The 21,857-nt window shown below is 35.5% G+C and overlaps 1 protein-coding gene across 3 annotated transcripts in view; it reads right to left on the bottom strand.

The window, feature by feature from the left end:
* The window catches only part of LOC127844802 (tRNA-specific adenosine deaminase 1-like), a 58,301-nt gene that overhangs the window by 27,297 nt on the left and 9,147 nt on the right, over window positions 1-21,857 (bottom strand). For all 3 annotated transcript variants that reach the window (XR_008032897.1, XM_052375301.1, XM_052375302.1), the window contains exons 3-5: window positions 18,250-18,304; window positions 10,817-10,944; window positions 2,190-2,729 (exon numbers count right to left, since the gene is read on the bottom strand). Coding sequence is in view for 2 of the 3 variants with exons in the window: in XM_052375301.1 (XP_052231261.1) it covers window positions 2,190-2,729; window positions 10,817-10,944; window positions 18,250-18,304 (723 nt within the window). In the remaining variant the exon portion in view is untranslated. The remainder of the gene's footprint in view (window positions 1-2,189; window positions 2,730-10,816; window positions 10,945-18,249; window positions 18,305-21,857) is intronic.

The raw sequence follows: 21,857 nt of genomic DNA, 5'->3' as shown, positions 1-21,857 counted from the left end.
ATATAAAACCTTATATTAGTGCAAGCAAAAAGAAGTAGATCTCAAGTCTAGAAACATTAAAACATCAGATACAAAATGCGTATTAATTATTGTATGTAAAGATCACAATAGATATACAAATATGACTACTTCTAAACACTGGTTCATGAAAAAACATATTACTGTTTCTATAATCTCATGAAGTTTAAATATAATAAGCAATGTTTTGTTCATAGCGTTCAAAAGCGTTAAAAGATCTTTAGAATATGTAAAACATTTCAAAACGTGAAGTGAACTTTCCAGCATCAACAAGAGCTGTCTCCATAGGATGACATATGCCCCAATAAATGCTTTGATAGAAGTTATTGAAATAAACTAAGTGACCCCGTGACCTAGTTTTTGACGAGTAATGGCCCATATTCAAAAGTGACCTAGATATTGTCTAGAGACAACTTCTGACCAAGTTTGGTAAAGATCGGATGAAAACTATATAAATTAGAGAGCGGACACAAAAAGTGGCTATTGAAATGCACTAAGGGACCCCGTGACCTAGTTTTTGATGAGGCATAACCCATATTCGAACTTGACTTAGATATTGTCTTGATACAAATTCTGACCAAGTTTGGTAAAGATCGGATGAAAACTATTTGAATTAGAGAGCGGACACAAAAAGTGGTTATTGAAATGCACTAAGTGACCCCGTGACCTAGTTTTTGACCCGGCATGACCCATATTCGAACTTGACCTAGATATTGTCTTGATACAACTTCTGACCAAGTTTGGTAAAGATCAGATGAAAACTATTTGAATTAGAGAGAGGACACGAAAAGTGGTTATTGAAATGCACTAAGGGACCCGTGACCTAGTTTTTGACCCAGCATGACCCATATTCGAACTTGACTTAGATATTGTCTAGATACAACTTCTGAATAAGTTTGGTAAAGATCGGATGAAAACTATTTGAATTAGAGAGCGGACACGAAAAGCGGTTATTGAAATGCACTGCGTGACCCCGTGACCTAGTTTTTGACCCGGCATGACCCATATTTAAACTTGACCTAGATATTGTCTAGATACAACTTCTGACCAAGTTTGGTAAAGATCGGATGAAAACTATTTGAATTAGAGAGCAGACACAAAAAGTGGTTATTGAAATGCACTAAGTGACCCCGTGACCTAGTTTTTGGCCCGGCATGACCCATATTCGAACTTGACCTAGATATTGTCTAGATACAACTTCTGACCCAGTTTGGTAAAGATTGGATAAAAGCTATTTGAATAACAGAGCGGACACGAAAAGTGTGACAGACTGACAGACGGACAGACTGACGGACAGTGCAAAAACTATATACCCCCTTTTCTTCGAAAGGGGGCATAAAACAACATATAAATGTGAATAAAACTTAAATCTTTATTGCAAATAAAAACCCACACATAAACATGTTGGATCGTACAGGTTTCAAACACATGTTTTATTTAGCGTATTCAGTGTAATTAATTAATAATTTAATTGTTAAAATTTCATAGTTCAGAGCCTCTCTTAAAGGTAAAACTTAAAACATTATTACAGCAGTTGTAACAAGACTATTGTCAAGCAATATAAGTCCCCTACCGGCTCCATCAATTGTCAGAAATTCCACCATTTTTAGAATATTTTTGTTTATTTGTTGCCATAGCAACCAGAATTTTTGACGTAGGAACAAAATGAAATGACGTGCATAATGTCCATATTGCCATCTATCCATGTTTCAAGTTTCATGAAAAAATATTAAGAACTTTTAAAGTTTTCGCAGGATCCAGAAAACCACCATTTTCAGCAGTTTTTCAAGTCTATTTGATGCCAAAGCAATCAGAATTTTTGACAAAGGAACGAAATAAAATGATGTGCATAATGTCCATATTGACATCTATCCATGTTCCAAGTTTCATAAAAAAAATATTAAGAACTTTTAAAGTTATCGCAGGATCCAGAAAAGTGTGACAGACTGACTGACTGACAGACAGACTGACAGACAGACGGAGCGAAAACCATAAGTCTCCTCCCGTGAAACCGGTAGGGGACTAAAAATACTTGATTTTAATAAATCCCATAAAATACTTTATTGTATCTTTTGGTTTGTTTTTACACAATGAAGGGGAATATAATAGACTTATCACTTCAGTAGCATATGAGAATGTGTTAAATTAAACACACAATAATTGCATAATACCTTCAGATACTGACTGCTCCATCTTGACCCTCTTACAAGTGCTATTTTCTTGGTCACACTTTGGTCGTTTCAAACTGCCCATACTCGTTGCTGAATATGATCTTTCATTGGGGGATGTCCCAGGAACACTTCCCTCAATGAGAGACTTTTGATCCTCTATCTGTGTTTGAGTAACATCAACATTGGAAACCTCCCCAAGAAGCGTATCGCTGTTGTCATGACAACACAACTTCTTGTCCAGGTTTCCAACCTGGCCTGACAAATCCGATTTATCATCGGCAGCAGGAAAACATTCCTGGGTTTTCCCATAGGAATCACATTTGTGAACTAATTGCAGATCCTGTTGTCTAGAACAATGACCAGGTTCATTAATAGTTGCATTTCCATGGAAACAACAATCATTGTCATGTGCCACATCATATTGACCTTGAGTTTCATCACAACCAGTTTGGTTTTGACAACACTGCACCTCACAGCCTTCATTTTCCTCTGCTGCTGCTGATGATGTGTCTGGTTTTGGAAATATTGAGGCATCCCCACCTTCAAGAAAACAATAACTAAGATTTATTAAAATTCATTATAGACAATAGCGTTTAATTGTTTTGCTAATTATAACAATGAGTTTTAAGAGTGCTATTTGTCACAACTATACACCAGTAAGAAAAGTCACAATTGATAACTCTTATTTATCTTTCACCTTCAATTATGACCCTTACCTTCGACCTAGAAACTTGGTTATGATGTGAGCCTGTTAGTTTGCTAGTAATTCCTGCAAAGTTATTTGTAAAATCCTTACTTTTCTCAATACTATGATTTGAAAATACCTTCATTTGACTTTTGACCTTATGTTTTGACCTTGCCCTAATATACCTGGTTCTTGCACCTTACATTATTTAAAATCCATTCATACAGGAAAAAGTAAGGTTCTGAACAAAGTTTCAAGTACATATTGCCTTAAAATGAATGTTATTTAACTATGAACAGATCTTAGACTTTGAGACCTGTATTTAAGGCACTACAGTCCCTCTCATTATGTTGATCACTTGTAAAAACTTATATGAAAATCCAACCCAGCAGTTTATAAATCAAAGCGCTGAAGGCACTGTAGGTGTTCGCTGTTGTAAAATGTGGTCCTTGATTAGCTTGTGCGCATTGCACAGGCTAATCAGTATGCACAGGCTAATCTTATTTGACATTCATTAAGCCCCGTTTTCCCTGAAAGCAGCCAATATGTACAGATTTCAATGATAAACACCAGACTGCCAAATCTCGTCTTTACAAGCTGTTAAACACTATTAGTCATATAAACACTCTGCAGTGTGCCAGTGGTGAACTAAAAAGGCAAATACACAGCGGTTCATCACATTCACATGTATGTTGAGACACGAACGACAACTCTGCTAGGAGAATGGCATTTGTCGTCTGCTGCAGCAGGCAGTGGTTGTCTTTCCATACCGTAGGTAAGGCTTCTAAGCACATACTGATTTGCAAAATATGGTCTGTAACATTAGCGTGAGCTAAGGCTCACACTAAAAACAACTAAATAGGACTATTAATCTTGGGTTTATTATATTCTGTTGATCATTGAACAAAGTAAAAATTTGGACAAAGTGTAAAGTACAAATTTGACCTTTGATATTGAGTTGTCACCTTGAATAAGGGACCTGTTTGTTCCATACGACACTTGTTGTGATCATACTGGGCACTTGCCACAAGTCATCTTAAAATCTAATCATGCTGGACAAAGTATTAACTCCAACAAAGTGTTTAGAACAATTGTCCTGAATTTGTCCTTTGACCTTTACTTGTGAACTTTACCTTGGATTGAAGGACCTGTTAGTTACACACAAGTTAGGATCAGGACAAATATATTATGCCCCCTGCCAGTATTTAATCTGCCCAATAATGTTACCATTATTTAGCTACCGGTATTTAAAATAAAAAGCTCATAATAATTTGAGTTGAGTTAAATGTAGATATAAAATGGTTTAAAAAAGGCTATTCATAACGGAATCATGGATGTTTTCTGCTGCCTTAAATTCAAAATATTCTGAATCTGTAACTTGTCCAACATTTTATTCATATCAATAAAAAAATTTATTTGCACAATCATTAAAGTACATATATGAATAAATCCTTTCTGGCAATATACACCAGTTTAAAACAAAAACTTGAGAAAAAAAACTTTAAAGAAAACAGCTGCAAGCATTTCTGCATTTGTTTTTTTACCTTTTATACAACTATCATCAGAAATGCTCCCGTATATTTTCAAATGGGTATAAACTAAAAGCTCTGGAGACTCCTATATATATGGACAGCAATAAGATAACAAGCGAAATGTGAACAAACATGCATTTTAACAGGCCAGATTAATATGCAATAAACACTCATAATTTTAACTTCAAACATTTTATCAATAGTTATATGTTTAATATAAATCTCTCCATAAATGGGCGTTAATTTTCAAAGCAATGCTATTACTTTACAGATTCAACATGTTAAACATTTCAAGTACGGCAAATGCTTTTACTACCAGCTTAATTTGCAACAAAGACATAATGTGTAAAATAAGGCAATGGAGAGTAATATCTTCACAAGTAAGAATTCTTAAACCAAGATTCATTTTCTCTGGACAGCATTTAGTCTTAACCCATTTATGCCTAGCGTCTAGAAAAATGGCCTTGGCAAACAGCGTAGACCCAGATGAGACGCTGTTTGCTTAAAGGAATTTATATAAGAAATATTCTAAATATAGAAATAAATATACTAGACATCCCTTATTTTGGAAATAAATTGATCCAATTAAGAAGGATGGGAGAGTCCAATAGGCATAAATGGGTTAATCTTAATGCAGTTTTGTCTTGGTGTTCATCTTTGGTAAGCCAATAAATGCGGAGTGCCTCTATTTTCAGTACATATAGGTGTAAATTGCTGCAAAAATCTGGGTCCTCAGCAGGCAGTGTTTTTTGCCATTTTTGCAATTGGCCATGGACGGTCGTTTAGATAAGGTCAAAATCATATTGTTTTACTGTAAAATTTCGTTGGTGTTATTGCTTAAAAGTACTCTCAAATAAAGAATGAAAGAACATTGTAAAATGTAAATTTGAAATAAGACTTCAATCTTCCAAGGGATGTTCTCACATAAAAGTGTTAATTGAATGTTCTGCATTTATCTTTTGTAAAATTCTGTCTATTATCAAAGGTTAATCAGCAAATTTCCATGAATTTCAAAGAAAAGTGATTGTGTTTTTTTTAAATCCTTTTAATTCTTCTTTTTAACTGTATGTATGGACAAAGCTTCAATTTTCGACGATATAAAAAAATAATCCAAACAAACATGCAGTTTTGTGCTAACATTTAAATGATTGAACTGTATATGCAGCCGTCTCATTTCTTCATAATTTTTATGAAGGCACTGAGGGGTAAACATAAGACCTCAAGGAACTTAGCCTAGTTGTTAACCTGCACATGAACCATAGGCCCAGAGGGGTAAACATAAGACCCCCAAGGAACTTAGCCTAGTTGTTAACCCCCACATGAACCATAGGCCCAGAGGGCTAAAAATAAGACCCCAAGGAACTTAACCTAGTTGTTAACCCCCATATGAACAATAGGCCCAGAGGGGTAAACATAAGACCCCAAGGAACTTAACCTAGTTGTTAACCCCCACATGAACCATAGGCCCAAAGGGGTAAACATAAGACCCCAAGGAACTTAGTTTAGTTGTTAACCCCCACATGAACCATAAACCCAGAGGGGTAAACATAAGACCCCAAGGAACTTAACCTAGTTGTTAACCCCCACATGAACACTATTCATACAAATTAGCCAAACTAACATTTGGACTAATGTTCTCGCCAAGTTTTATGATGATTGGGCAATAAATGTGGTTTATCTGTATAAAGTGCTCACAAGCTTTTGCTTCAATTCAACAATTCAACGTTTTAATATTGAAAAATATTCTAACCACTTTTCACAAAGATTTGGGTAATAATGTGGCCTCTAAAGTGTTCAAAACATTTTTCTTTAATTGGAAGTAGTATGCTAGTTTTTGACTCTTAAGTGACCCAGATTTGAGTTTTGCTGAGACATCATTTAGACAAATGCCCTGACCATGCCCTCTATTATTAAGAAACTTTCTTACTATATTTCAAAGTCAGGCTATATGACAAATTTTTTTTTTTAAAGATATTTCTTGTCAAATTGTCAGTTGATATTTATTAACCTTTTGACCCCATGTGGCCTCCTCAGATGATACATCAGTGTGATATAGGCTCTGTGAGTTCCATGAAAATTGGGCAAGGAATGTGGCCTCTCAATGCTCTCAATTAATGTGGCCTATACAGTGCTCTCAATTAATGTGGCCTATACAGTTCTCTCAATTAATGTGGCCTATACAGTGCTCTCAATTAATGTGGCCTCTACAGTGCTCTCAATTAATGTGGCCTATACAGTTATCTCAATGTGGCCTATACAGTTCTCTCAATTAATGTGGCCGATACAGTGCTCTCAATTAATGTGGCCTCTACAGTTCTCTCAATTAATGTGGCCTATACAGTGCTCTCAATAAATGTGGCCTACACAGTGCTCTCAATTAATGTGGCCTCTACAGTGCTCTCAATTAATGTGGCCTCTGCAGTGCCCTCAATTAATGTGGCCTCTACAGTCTTCTCAATTAATGTGGCCTCTACAGTGCTCTCAATTAATGTGGCCTTTACAGTGCTCTCAATTAATGTGGCCTATACAGTGCTCTCAATTAATGTGGCCTTTACAGTGCTCTCAATTAATGTGGCCCCTAGAGCGCTCTCAATTAATGTGGCCTCTACAGCGCTCTCAATTAATGTGGCCTCTACAGTTCTCTCAATTAATGTGGTCTATACAGTGCTCTCAATTAATGTGGCTTATACAGTGCTCTCAATTAATGTGGCCTCTGCAGTGCCCTCAATTAATGTGGCCTATACAGTGCTCTCAACTAATGTGGCCTCTACACTGCTCTCTATTAATGTGGCATCTACAGTGCTCTCAAGACAAACAATGACCACAGAAAAATAGACAATAAGCAATAGAGAAAACGTGACAACGAAATCTAACAATTAGCATGTTGCGCTTACCTGAGCTAAAACACTGTTTATTCATCCTAACCTGAGCTAAAACACTGTTTATTCCAATCATGAAGTAAGTGTTTTTAAGCTTTTCAAATTACAATATTGGCTAAGGCTTAATACAGAGCTGGATAGGGTCGAGATTTACTGAACATTTTGATTTCTACAAAAATATAATAATTTCATTTGGAAAGTATCATTGAGAAATTATTTGCAGTCATTTGGGATTTTGTTTTGTTTTGGAATAAGGCAAAACTTTTGCACCAAACACAACAATAAAACACAACAAAAACTGGTGGAGCATAAATAGTTAACCTCATACAGGGTACATGATATGGAGGTGATAATGAAGAAAAAAATCATAAAAAATGTGGGCTGTCTATTGTCACTCTATTAATGCCTTTTTTGTATATATATGAAAATAGCTGCTATGTTGCATCATTAGTTATTCACACCAACAACAATATATAAGGTAATGAGCACAATTCCATTGGGTTAACAGCAGTCTGCATATATGTATCTGGTTCACATAACCACCTCATTAATAGATCATTCTTCACATGGCACTGGCTATTAACCTGTTATGAACTTTACTATAGCACAAAATAATTGCTGTTTTTCAATTACTTCCAATCAATTAGGCAAAATAGGTTTATGTTATATATCTGTTATAATAATAATAACCATTCCAATTGATAGTACATTTTTAATGCAATGTGGCTGTATAATAGTCACATTTTATAACTTTCTTTCAATGAGATGCAAATGCACCATATCTGAGTATTATTGCTTATCACATTTGTCAGAGGTAATCTAATTAATCAAACAAATCAAAATAATGCAATTACTGATACAGACAGTTATAAAAGGTATGAATAACACATTTTGCTCAAACTTACTTATTTGCAAAAATCTTTTGTGCATAAAAGACAGTTATTCTTGCAGTATGTGCTAATGTCTTAAGGTTTAAGAATTAATCCTTTAATGAGTCTGAAATCGGTTACAAAATTTCACGTTCTGTGTGGCATAACCGTGTCCTACAAATCAGATTTTGAACAAGAACACAGGCTTATCAAATATAGTAATTATGATGTATTTTATATTGCCATTAGCGGCAAAAAGAAATTATTCATGAACTCTTATTCATGAACCCAAATTAATAAAACTCTATGACAAAGGGTCCATGAGGTCATGAACCATTCATGGAGTTCATAAACTGTTCATGATCTATTTAAAGGTTCACAAACAACTGATCAAATCTTAAAATTGATCAAGAGCAGTTCATGACCTCTAAAAATGTTCATAAACTCCATCAGCTTTCATGAATGTCTTGCTCAAATTTATTCACTGTCCATGAATGAGTATTTTATTACCGGCAGCTAAAAGTACATAAAAAGTAGTTCATGAACTTAAAAGGAACTTAAAACTGAATAGTTCATGAACTTTACGATATGTTTGTGAACATTTGGTTAATTATAACTGTCCTTTTTTAAGAAATCGTGTTATTAGATATGAAATCAAGAATTATGTAGAAAATTGTTGACATACATTTTTCCAGTTGCTTACAATTGCATTTATATATTTTGTTCAAATGCACAGGTATAAACATCCACCATTCTTATGTAAATGAATATGCAGATACAATTGTCAAGTATTAAACATGTTGAAGTAGTAGTCAATTGGAAAGCTTATATTTCAACCATTTCAAATTAAAGTATATTAAAGAGAAATTGTTGACCCATCATTTTTTTCAGAGTGTTAAACATGATCAATAATGAAGTTGTATTTTAAAATCCAATGTTAACAATCACATCTGACTAAGAAATAACAAGGAATGTGTTTGTCAGAAACACTATGTCCCCTTTTGCGCCGCTTTGATTTTTTTTGTTGACCTTTGACCTTGAAGGATGACCTTAACCTTTACCACTCAAAATGTGCAGCTCCATGAGATACACATACATGCCAAATATGAAGTTGCTACCTTCAATATAGCAAAAGTTATTGAAAAATGTTAAAGTTGGCGCAAACAAACCAACAGACAGACCAACAGACAGGGCAAAAACAATATGTCTCCCACTATAGTGGTGGGGGATATAAAAATATAAATTTTTAAACTTGATATGAATCCGGTTAAAAGGTTATAAAAAAGGTTATAAAGCTTTGTTATCCTTTAAATCAGTGCTTAAGGGTCAAACTTAATACATGTGATAAAGTAATCAATAGTATTCAATAGCATAAGGCAAATCATAACGGATTAATAAAAAAGTATTTTCATACATTCCAAATGTGGAATAATAAGTACCTCCTTTCCTGAGAATTTCTAAGAACATAATTAGCTTGCAAAAACAATCTGGTTGAAAGTGGTTTTTGCAATTTCAATTTTTGATCATCCTTGTAAAAAGATGCAACATAATTTTCGAAATCTATTCCTGACAATTACAAAAGTCTTTTTTAGTATTTGAGACAAAACAGATTACTATTAATACCATTTGGAAGCCTTGAAATTTGCTGTAAATTATAAAAAACATACAAATGTATATAGTTTTGTCTAGACATTTGATGTACATGTCATACAGTGTGTAGAAATATCATGTGATGTGTGCATTTTTTTAAAATTTAAACCTATTATCTCCACCTATTTTTCATAGATGTTTCGTAGCTGCTAAAAGAAATGTTGAACAAATCGTTCAAAAGCCTTTTCAGTCAAGAAAACCAAGCACTGCAAATGTATTTATACTGTCAGAGGTAGTGAGAGAATGGCCCTATATATAAATACTTCAATGATCAATGCCCATTCATATTATGTGAACGGGTTGAAAATTGAACCTGTGATCCAAATTTTTTTTGTACAAGAACATTTTAACACTTTTTATTAAACAGAAAGAATAATTCAAAATCATGTTCCTATTATATCTTTTCTGTGGGGTTCAGTTTGATAAAGCAATACGTTCAAACACATCTTTTACAATAATATAATCTGATGCATAACATACTCAATAACGCAATACCATGACCCTATTCAAGCGAAGCCGATTATTGCAATACTTCTCTATAATAATTAAAAAGTAAATTACTAGGTAAGGGTGATAATTTTCAGATGATATATAATAAAGTTAGCTCAGATTGGCACGCAATTTGCAAGGGAATTATTCTGCAAGGTTACACAAAATGTCATTATCAAGCACTACTTGTTTAGAAAACACGTATCTTTTCCATTTGCCTTCCAGAAAATAAGAAGCTTAAAAGCAAGAAAACACTAACATTTCCACTGGTTTTAATGAGCAAAAAGCATGTGAAAATCCAAAAGCCTTGGAGGTGTACCGATTGGCTGTGTTTCTGGCACATACAACCACAAAATCACAATGGCAGTTTTTTTCTATTAAATTAAAAGATTATGTACTATATATTACTAATTACCATTTTCATTGGTAAAAACATTTAAATACCAATTAAAATTACCAGTAAGAAAAAAATCCATGTTTGTTACTTTGTCAAAATAGGTAAAATCACCATAAAACAACGTACACGGTGTTAACGAGGAATACATGTGGAAGGTGATTCCATCCTGTACACAGCACATGTTGTTGCCACACAGTTTGAGGACTGTACTTTCACCAGACCCATACACCTTTTTCAACTCCTCGTAAAGAAACCTGCAATCATAAATTTGATACCTCTCAAACTCCATATATGAACATGCAATAGAGGAGGCAAAATTTTGAATGATAACTTGTCAAATAGATACCTCTCCTTAAAAGAACTTGCAATTTTTCTGAATAAACTATGTATTGAGTGACTTGGAAACAAATCAAACTTGGAATCCACATAATTTTGGTGGTTATCTTGTATGAAACTGTTCATTTCATGTTCTGAATACACTTTTGTAATATTCTGTCCATACTTGTATTACAATTGACCCCAATAGACCAATGCCCATTTGAAGCTACCAGTTGTATTTTTCCAAAAATGTAAGAAAATGCCTTGCACCATGGATACAGTAGCATACTCATTCATAAGCAACACAATTCCAATAATTTCCAAGGATGATTCAATTGTATATCTCTCAGCCTTTGCTTAATATAATACAGTTTTGTTCCTTCGTTACACACTTCCTATAGTACAATATCCGAAGATACTGACAATTAATTACTAATTATTCCTGTATATTAACAAGAATACCAATGATGCGCTTTGTCAATCTATGTGTTAATAACCACCTAAAAAAATCTTTTATTAGCCTCAGTGACCTTGACCTTGACCCCAATGACCTTAAAGCTCATCATAAGGTAGAGGCCCATGCAATGTACCTACATGCCAAATATGAAAGAGATCGGTAAAGTATTGAAGGTGCTATGAGAAACTGTTACAAAAGCGTGAAAGAAAATATATTCAAAGCCTCGTTGACCTTGAGCCCAGTGACCTCGAACCTCATCAAAAGGTAGAGGTTCATGCAAGGTACCTACATGGCAAATATGTAAGAGATTGGTAAAGTATTAAAGGCCCTATGAGAAACTGTAAGAAAAGCGTGACAGAAAATCTATTATTAGCCTTGGTGACCTTGAGCCCAGTGACCTCAAACCTCATCAAAAGGTAGAGGTCCATGGAAGGTACCTACATGCCAAATATGAAAGATATCTGTAAAGTAACAAAAGCATTACGGAAAATCTATTATTAGCCTCAGTGACATTGTCCCCCGTGACCTCAAACCTAATCAAAAGGAAGAGGTCATTGCAAGGTACCTACATGCCAAATATGAAAGAGATCGGTAAAGTATTGAAGGTGCTATGAGAAACTGTATCAAAAGTGTGACAGACAAATCTTTTATTAGCCTTGGTGACCTTGACCCCAGTGACCTCAAACCTCATCAAAAGGTAGAGGTCCATGCAAGGTACCTACATGCCAAGTATGAAAGAGATCGGTAAAGTATTGAAGGTGGTATGAGAATCTGTAACAAAAGTGTGACGGAAAAATCTATTATTAGCCTCGGTGACATTGACCCCAGTGACCTCAAACCTCATCAAAAGGTAGAGGTCCATGCAAGGTACCTACATGCCAAATATGAAAGAGATCTGTAAAGTATTGAAGGTGGTATGAAAATCTGTAACAAAAGTGTGACGGACAAATCTATTATTAGCCTCGGTGACCTTGACCCCAGTGACCTCAAACCTCATCAAAAGGTAGAGGTCCATGCAAGGTACCTACATGCCAAATATGAAAGAGATCGGTGCAGTATTAAAGGTGGTATGAGAAACTGTAATAAAAGTATGACGGACAAATCTATTATTAGCCTTAGTGACCTTGACTCCAGTGACCTCAAACCTCATCAAAAGGTAGAGGTCCATGCAAGGTACGTTCATGCCAAATATGAAAGAGATTGGTAAAGTATTGAAGGTGCTATGAGAAACTGCAACAAAAGTGTGACGGAAGGAAGTAAGGAAGGAAGGACAAACTGGCAACTATATGCTCCCCGAAAATTTTCAGGGAGCATAAAAATCTGCCCACATCATTAACAATGAAAACAATTGAATGCATTTCAACTTAACAGAATAAACATTTCATACAACATTACATCAAACATAAATAGTGTTGTTTAAAAAAAGTTATTATGCACAATACATGGAATATTAAACATAAAAGGAAATGTTTCCCTACAACATAAATTATTCGCAGCCAGGGAAAATGGCCAGAGGTTTTCATGCAGATAATTTTTGCACTTTAATCTAACACGTATATCAGTGCCCACTCTCTCAATAACCCTCTGAATAAAGATGCCATAACTGAGTAAGATGATAGATAATGCACTAAACTTTATGAGTTTACGATCAAAACAGATCGGATTTATAATCTTCTTATTGATCTTCAAGCTAAGGCATATCAAATAGTGCTGTGGAAAATTGTCCAGCCTTGTATATAACAAGTCACTTGAAAAAATATAACAGCCTATGATTAATTGGAATTAATCTCTCTAATCACTAGCAATATTTTATGTTTGATTGGTTTCCAAGCATTTTAGATGTTCATGGAAACTGACCTGACTTTAATTGACATCACCCCACCCCCTCCAATGCCGTATAAAGTATTTGCATAGATAACGGATGATCCATTGCTTTGTATGCCCCATTTAATCACCAAGACACTAATTATTGGCACCAGCGGTTTCTGCAATTGAATGACCATTATATGAAAAATGTGATTCCAGATATGGAAACTTCACGATTACTTGGCCATAAATAGTACAAAATTCACTGGATGCCCGGGTTAGTTTTTATTATATTAGAACACCTAACGATGGCAAACAAATTACTGCCTGGAATGAGACGGCTTGCATTTAATATGAACTCTGGGAATTTCCGTCACTTTATTAGCAGTAATGAATTGGTAAACCATACAAAAGTCCCAATTTATTGCGTATCTTGTTGTTTGGTTGCTTATTAAGCTTCTCATTTGCAAGCAGTAAATATTAAAGCCAGTGTAAAACCATACAGGGACTTTCTATTGTTGTCAATCTATTTTACTATACATGGCATGACAGTCATGTACCATATTTCTTAAGCAAGCACTTTTCAAAAGGATCAGCTCATTTTGTTCATAATTTTATGGTATCAAGATCCCTGACATGTTATTTATGATCATAAAGTGAAGGGTTGTTGTTTGTTTGGATTAATTGTTCACAGATTTAAACAGTATTTCAGTCATAACAAGTGTTTTTTTCACCATTTTACAAATGGGTCCAGGTCTCTTTGGATTTGGAAAAATCGCTGCGATATGACTAAAATTGGAAAATAAATGCTGTTGTTGTTTTGGTAACAAATGCTTCAAAATTGAGAATCAAAGTGTCTTCACTTTCCAAATTTCAAAAGTATATTTACCGGGTACTATGGTTCAACTTATAGAGCTGATGGGAAATAAATGATGAGATCTAAAATAAATAAATAATTGTTTTGGAAACCTTCAATAAGGAATTTTTAGGTCCCATTGGGGAAAAAATATATTTTATCCTATTACCAGATGAAAATTGATAGTATAACAATGATTGTATAAACTTCGCTTTATACCATCGCTATTTTTAGATCAGATTAGGGTTTTTCAAAAAATTGGAGAATATGTTTTTGTCAACTACACAAAGATAAAATCTTTTAAAAATGTGATATTTTATAATTATTAATGACAAAAAGGGAGGAAATAATAGGATAAATAAAATATTATGTGAGTTTTTTTTATAAAGACCAAGTTTATCACGCAAGGCTAATAACCACATTAGTGCAAGGCTCTATTTCAATAATCTACCGTAGGTTTCCACGTATAGAGCGCAGTGTTTTACCTCCAAAATTCAAATTAAAATTTGGTGCGCGCTATACATTGATACAACGCTAACCTGGCTGCTAAATTGGTAAAAAATATGTTGTGTAATCGTAAATAATCAAAATGGCCACCATGTTTTTCCCAGAAAACTACCACCCTATAATCGTACAGACTGAGGGGCCATTGTCGAAACAACAAGAAGTCGCTACTGGTAGATATGAATGCGGTAGAAGAAGTTTTGGTCAAAAATATTTTTTTTTTAATAAACTTGCGGACATTTCTTTGTTTGTGTTTTTACACTTCTTTATTGATGAATTCTGATGGGGATTGTTGTCGACATTCCAGAGAGCAGGCAAGGGTAGGTGCGAACGAGGTCTTTTTTGCGGGTAACGGTAGGTGTGAAAGGGGGTCATTTTGCACTTCGTAATTGGCAGATGTTATTGAGTAATATGTGCCACGACTTGTTAAGACGCTAATTGACATTTGAGACACTAATTGACACTTGAGAACGTGAAGATATGCAATTGCATTTTATGTGTATAAATATTGAACGTTCAATAGTGGTGTACCTTAACAACTGTATCCCTGTCTCCCATGCAACATTCAAATTAACCCGTAATGCCCATGCTTTTCCCGAGGAAAAATCACACGATGTACACTAATTCTTATTTTCTCACGTTTTTCACGAAATGCACGTGGACTGTAAATATTTTGCTAGAAAATTACAAAATTGTCAGAAAAGTATAGTGCTATGCAACACATGCTCCTAATCATAATGACGCTTCCTATTTTGAATGCTTAATTTAGCTTTCCAATGCCCCCGATTATTGGATTGTGCAATAGTAAAATGGTGGCCATTTTCCGTCCGATTTGGTGGTTCTGTTGTCTTTAAATATTTTTTTCTCCATTTTTGCATTTAAAAAAAGCCTGCGCGCTATACACGGGAGCGCGCTATACGTGGAAACCTACGGTATTTTTTTCCATTGAGAATGGTGCCCAATACAGGCTCCGAATTTGAACGAAAAACCACACTGATATCATATTAGTTTACCTTCTCAAGCTTTCCTTGGGTTCCTGGTTTATTGGTACTAAATGAACATAATTATGCCTGTAGCAGACAACTTACGTAAATAAGATATATGGGGCCAATGACCTTAGGAGAAATAGTTTCATAACTAAAACCCCAATAGGCTTATAAACATTGAGGCAAAATAAAAATAAAATAATTCTTAACTGAGCACAAAAATAATTATGTTTGAGTTTTACAAATACAAATAAGACTCCAATATTTAATATAGAACAGTCCCAATCTAAATTATAACAACAAAACTCATATCGTTTTTGAACAACTTCATTGCGTGAAAATCATGCATGTACACTTTTGCAAAGTACATATTCAATTTGAATGATAATTTTATAGTTCCAATACATTACACTTATATATAAATGTGCTGTCTTTTCTCAGGACCCTAACATCACAGCAGTAAGTCAAGTGGACCCAGTGTTGGCATTTGTCACACTAACCCCATTTAATGATGACCAGTGTGTGTATGTCCTTCAGCTGTGGAGGGGACGACCTGGAACATACACAGCATAGATCTGATTGATCCTCATCATCACAATCAGTTTCAGATTCAGCCTATTTCCCATGCTGGTTGACCCGGTTGATTTGCAGTCCAGATGTTGTTGCTTTTGGGGATTTAAATGTTGTTTGATTTTTTGGTTGTTTTGATTTAGTTTTCTCCTTTTTCTTGGCGTTTTCTTCCAGCTGAATTTTCTTTTGATGTTGGAGTTTTATTTGTTCCATGGTTCCATTTGGTGTGAATTTTTTTCTTGGTTTTACAGTCAATTTTTTGTTATTGTTCTCTCTTCAAAGAAGTTTTGACTTGTTTTACAAGTTGATGTATTGGCCTTGTTTTCTGAGTTTTCAGCACTGGTACTTTCTGCATCATCTCTCAGCATTTCTGGTGGATGTTTGTAGATGGACGATGGTGCTGTAGCCGTTGATGTGATCACATCCTGATTGAAGGGGTAAATACCAGCCTTTCTAAAAGCACTTGTGATGTTGTCTGGGGAAAAAGCTCTACCATATGGTCTTGCCGTTAACTGAGCCACTTCATACCATGTGATGGACACCCCTGGGTTTGCATGCATGTACGCTATGCACTCATTATTGTAATGGTGTTTCATTGGTCCAAAAACACCAATATCAAGGGGCTGGGTGAGATGGCTAGAATGGGGTGGTAAGACAAACAATACCACTGAATGTTCCTTAGCCCACTAGATCAGGGTCAGTGACACATGTGATTTGTGACCGTCATACAGGATCAATGTTTTTGGCTTGTCTGTGCCCTTTACCAGTCCCATATGGTTAGTGAAATGACCTTTCAGGTATCGTTCAAACAGGTCCCTATTCACAAACCCACTTTCAGTCATGCCTCCATGTGATCCTTGGGCAGCACCTCTTAGCAATTTATCACACCATCTTTTCCCTGGAAAATGTAAAAGGGTGTTATGTGGTTGCCAAGAGCATTCGCAGCCCCAATGACAGTGACTGTTTTCGTTCGGGCTGATTTACTGCTTGAGGTTTGGTGTTGTTGCCGCATACTATTTTGGGTGGTTTATGTTCAGTTGGGAATCCATACTCATCAATATTAAAAATTCTTTGTGGAGATTGCTTCAGATCAAGTTCAGTGAGAATAGAATTTAACTCTTGGAAGTACTTGTCAATGTTTTCCTTGGATGCTTAACAACTTTTAGCTCTTCCCACCTGGAGAGAAAAGAATACATCCAACCCTGGCTAAGATGTTCTTTTGCCTTTACAGGCTTGTGAAGAGACATTGCATAATCCCATGCCATGTACTGGATGTCCATTAGAGAGTAGCCATGTCCAATGTCTGACATCTTCATCTTCTGTAAATAGTGTGTTTGCCCCATGATGACAGTCAATCGACACATTTTGTCTGGTTCTGTCCCTCAATGTTGATTCAGGCACCTGATATACCCTGGCTGCATGATACACGGACATCCCGGACAATGTAGCGGCATATTCCCTTTGCAGATTATTTCTGTCATATGGCTTCTTGTCTCTCAATGGTTTCCATTTCTGAAAATAATAAAACAGATCTGGTTAATTTTATTTCATTGTTAACATTGGCAATACTTTTTATATTCATAATTTAAATGAAAGTGTTGAGCCTGACCTAAACTCATAGGAATTAGTTCATGTTAACGGTTTTATAAAGTGCAATGTCTGGCCTAATTGATATGGCAGACGAACTTGTAAACATTGATGAAAAGGTTGACAAATACCGTTTTTTTTCTTATTTTTTTTTACTACATTTTAATTAAAAACATTAACATAACGAAGAAAATGAATGATCTTACCAGTATTCCACTAATTTTCAGCCCAAAAAAGTATTTCAATGAAAAACGAAAGTAAGTCTGCTTGTTGACAATGTAAACATCGGCTAGGTGGCGCACAACGAAATACCGCGAGACAAGTGATACCGCGAGTCAAGTGATGTTGAGTATATGTCATGAAACAAAATCAAATTAAATAGTTTTTAAAAAGCTTCCATGATTTATGTTCCAATCTTATCACCAAGTTACATATTAGGTTAAGTTTTCAAATATCATAAGACATATGTGCTTACCGTAGAAAAGCTCTTCTTGCTAACACTTCTGCATGGCTGTCATTCAAAATGTCTCCTGTAAATTAGATTTCAATTCAATATAAAACACAAAATAACATACATGCAGCAACAGTTTACAAAATGTTACACAAAAGGGACCAAGATGGCCCTAGGTTGCTCACCTGTTCAAAGGTATGGCCAATGTTGAACCCAGGGATATAATTTGAAATTCTTTGTAGACAACCATTATCTAATGTCCCATTCCATAATTATAAATTCAATTATAAAAACCATTTAACCCCTAACAACCCCAGACAGCGCCTATTTCAACCCTAAGGCATGATCTAAACAAGAGCACCGCCTTGCAGGTGCAGACCGCTCATCTATTTTTCTTTTTAAAGGTGAAGGGACCTATCTCAATTTCAATCACAAAGAAGGGAGGGTGGAGTGGAGAGGGTGTATAGTGTAGGGGTGTGGTCATTTATTACATTATCTTCCAAAAATGCAAAAAAAACATGTTTAAAAAAAATAAAAAAATGTTGGGGGGGGGGGGGGTTGGGGCGGAAATGTCAGTCAGAGTTACATTACTTTGCCTGCACAGTCTCCTTATGATAGTTAGTAAGTGTTGCAAGTATGAAAGCAATAGCTTTGATACTTAAGGAATAAAATGGACCTAAACACAAAACTTAACCAAAATTTTCAATTTTCAAAGTATAAAAAGGGCACATAATTCTGTCAAAATGCACGCCAGAGTTATCTAACTTTGCCTGCCCAGTCCCCTCATGATAGTAAGTAAGTGTACCAAGTTTGAATGCAATATCATTGATACTTTATGAATAAAGTGGACCTAAACGCAAAACTTAACCGGACGCCGACGCCAAGGTGATGACAATAGCTCATAATTTTATTTAAAAAAATAGATGAGCTTAAAAGGGGGGGGGGGAGGGGCACAAATATGATGTTACATGCCAAACATTGCACCTTCTTGCACTTTTCTTTTTGCATCGTATATTATTGAAACTTTATTCCATAAGTCTATATAAACTATGTGACAATTAAAGGAGAGTTTTGACCCCAGAGGTATAATTTGTAAAATCTTTCTTGAGGACCACAACATGATTTTTCACTCCAAATATCAAAACCCTGACCCTTGCAGTTTATGAAAAGATTTTCAAAGTTATTTACTATATATACGTCTTTTTATATTTTGACAATGATTGTTGTGAGTTTGTTGTCAAGATAAGTTGTTACGAAGTGTTTGTTCATATATTATAACATTGTGCTTTTTGTTCTGTGAAAGGTTTGGGAGAAAGCCGGACTGCAACCCCAAATAGAATACAACTATTTATTTACAAAACAGAATGCAGTCAAATATACAAATACAATACACAAATTACTTAAAATCAATAATACACAATAACATAGAGAAAAAGTCAAATTTTAGTCTATAGAGCCACTCGCTTTGAAAGTAAATATTAATTTACTAACTGTAACAAACATAACTAGAAATGGCGCGGCAGAGGCCGACGCGTATCCCCACGCCGAATGTTTGACCTAGATGTGCCCCAGGGTTGGTAATGGGGCCATGCATAGCTGAGATTGACCGTATTGTCATAAGAGAAGTTCATCATCAATTAGAAGTGAATTGGTGTAGAAATGAAGAAGTTATAGTAAAAGGCAATTTTGGGTGGGTGTGACATATGTGGGCAGGGCGCCCCAGGGTTGGTAATTGTGCCATGCATAGTTGAGATTGACCGTATTGCCATAAGAGAAGTTCAGTATCAATTTGAAGTGAATCGGTGTAGAAATGAAGAAATTATAGTAAAAGGCAATTTTGGGCGGGTGTGGTCTATGTGGGCGGGGCCCCAGGGTTGGTAATGGGGCCATGCATAGTTGAGATTGACCGTATTGTCATAAGAGAGGTTCAGTATCAATTTGAAGTGAATCGGTGTAGAAATGAAGAAATTATAGTAAAAGGCAATTTTGGGTGGGTGTGGTCTATGTGGGCGGGGCGCCCCAGGGTAGGTAATGGGGCCATGCATAGTTGAGATTGACTGTATTGTCATAAGAGAAGTTCAATATCAATTTGAAGTGAATCGGTGTAGAAATGAAGAAATTATAGTAAAGGCAATTTTGGGTGGGTGTGGTCTATGTGGGCGGGGCCCCAGGGTTGGTTATGGGGCCATGCATAGTTGAGATTGACCCTAATGTCATAAGAGAAGTTCAGTATCAATTTGAAGTGAATCCGTGTAGAAATGAAAAAATTATAGTAAATGGAATTTTTTGGTGGGTGTGGCCTATGTGGGGGGGCGCCCCAGAGTTAGGATTGGGGCAATGCATAGTTGAGATTGACCCTAATGTCATAACAAAAGTTCAATATCAATTTGAAGTGAATCCGTGTAGAAATGAAAAAATTATAGTAAATGGAAATTTTTGGTGGGTGTGGCCTATGTGGGCGGGGCGCCCCAGGGTTGGGAATGGGGCCATGCATGGTTGAGATTGACCCTATTGTCATAAGAGAGGTCCAGTATCAATTTGAAGTGAATCGGTGTAGAAATAAAGAAGTAAATGTAAAATAACCTAAAAAAATGAGTGATAATTTCTGACGCGGCCCCACCCCAACCGCTATAACTTTTGACCCAGGGGTCAGATCAAAATTCCAAATAGTGCAGGGTCGCACATATGCTCATAGCTACCATGTGTGTAAGTTTCAAGGTTCTAGTGCTTTTAGTGTAGGAGGAGATAGTGGCCAGGACGGACGGACAGACAGACAGACAGACAGACGGACGGACGGACGGACGGACGGACGGACGGACGGCGGAGATAACCACAATATCCCCACCTTTTTTTCAAAAAGCGTGGGGATAATTATTAAAATGATATAAATTAACAGACTTAATTCTATTGCATTGAAAAAGTAATATATTTAATGTAAGTATACATAATTATTTTATTACATGATTTATTTCAAAACTGACTTATCATTAAAACTGACAAAAATTCAGAATAAATCATTATATTACCATACAAGAGGGCCATGATGGCCCTGAATCGCTCACCTGAAGGAAGTTTTACTATGATTTGACCCGATGACCTACTTTATGACCTCAGATGACCCATATAAATCCCAAGCCAGATTTCATCAATTAATACATTCTGACAAAATTTCATTAAGACGTGATGAAAACTGTGACCTCTTTCATCTACAAAAGGTTTTACTAGAATTGGCTTGGTGATGACCCCAGATGACCCATATACGATCCAAAATAAGATATTATCAAGATAAACATTCTGACCATATTTCATTAAGATCAGATGAAAACTATGACCTCTATTGTCTACACAGGTTCTTCTATGATTCATGGGTGAAAGTTGAAAAGTCCCAAAATACAGAAATAAAATCTGGGGGCCAGGGGGCCTCTGGCCCCCTGAAGCTCCTGCATTTTAGCTTATTTGAAACAAAGAAATCACTTTTCCTGAGCTTAAAGTCACCTGTATTTTTAAGTGATTCAAAAAAGAAAAAAACAGCTAGTTTGGCTAGAAAATATCACAATCTATTTCTTTAAAATTTTATGTAGATAAAATGTGCTAGGCAAAATCTTTACGAGAACACTAAACTTTCTAAACTA

This window comes from Dreissena polymorpha, chromosome 9, assembly GCF_020536995.1.
Source record: "Dreissena polymorpha isolate Duluth1 chromosome 9, UMN_Dpol_1.0, whole genome shotgun sequence".
In the NCBI taxonomy this organism is placed as follows: domain Eukaryota; kingdom Metazoa; phylum Mollusca; class Bivalvia; order Myida; family Dreissenidae; genus Dreissena; species Dreissena polymorpha.
Note: the sequence above shows the minus strand (reverse complement) of the source record. Positions and strands in the feature narration are given on the sequence as shown.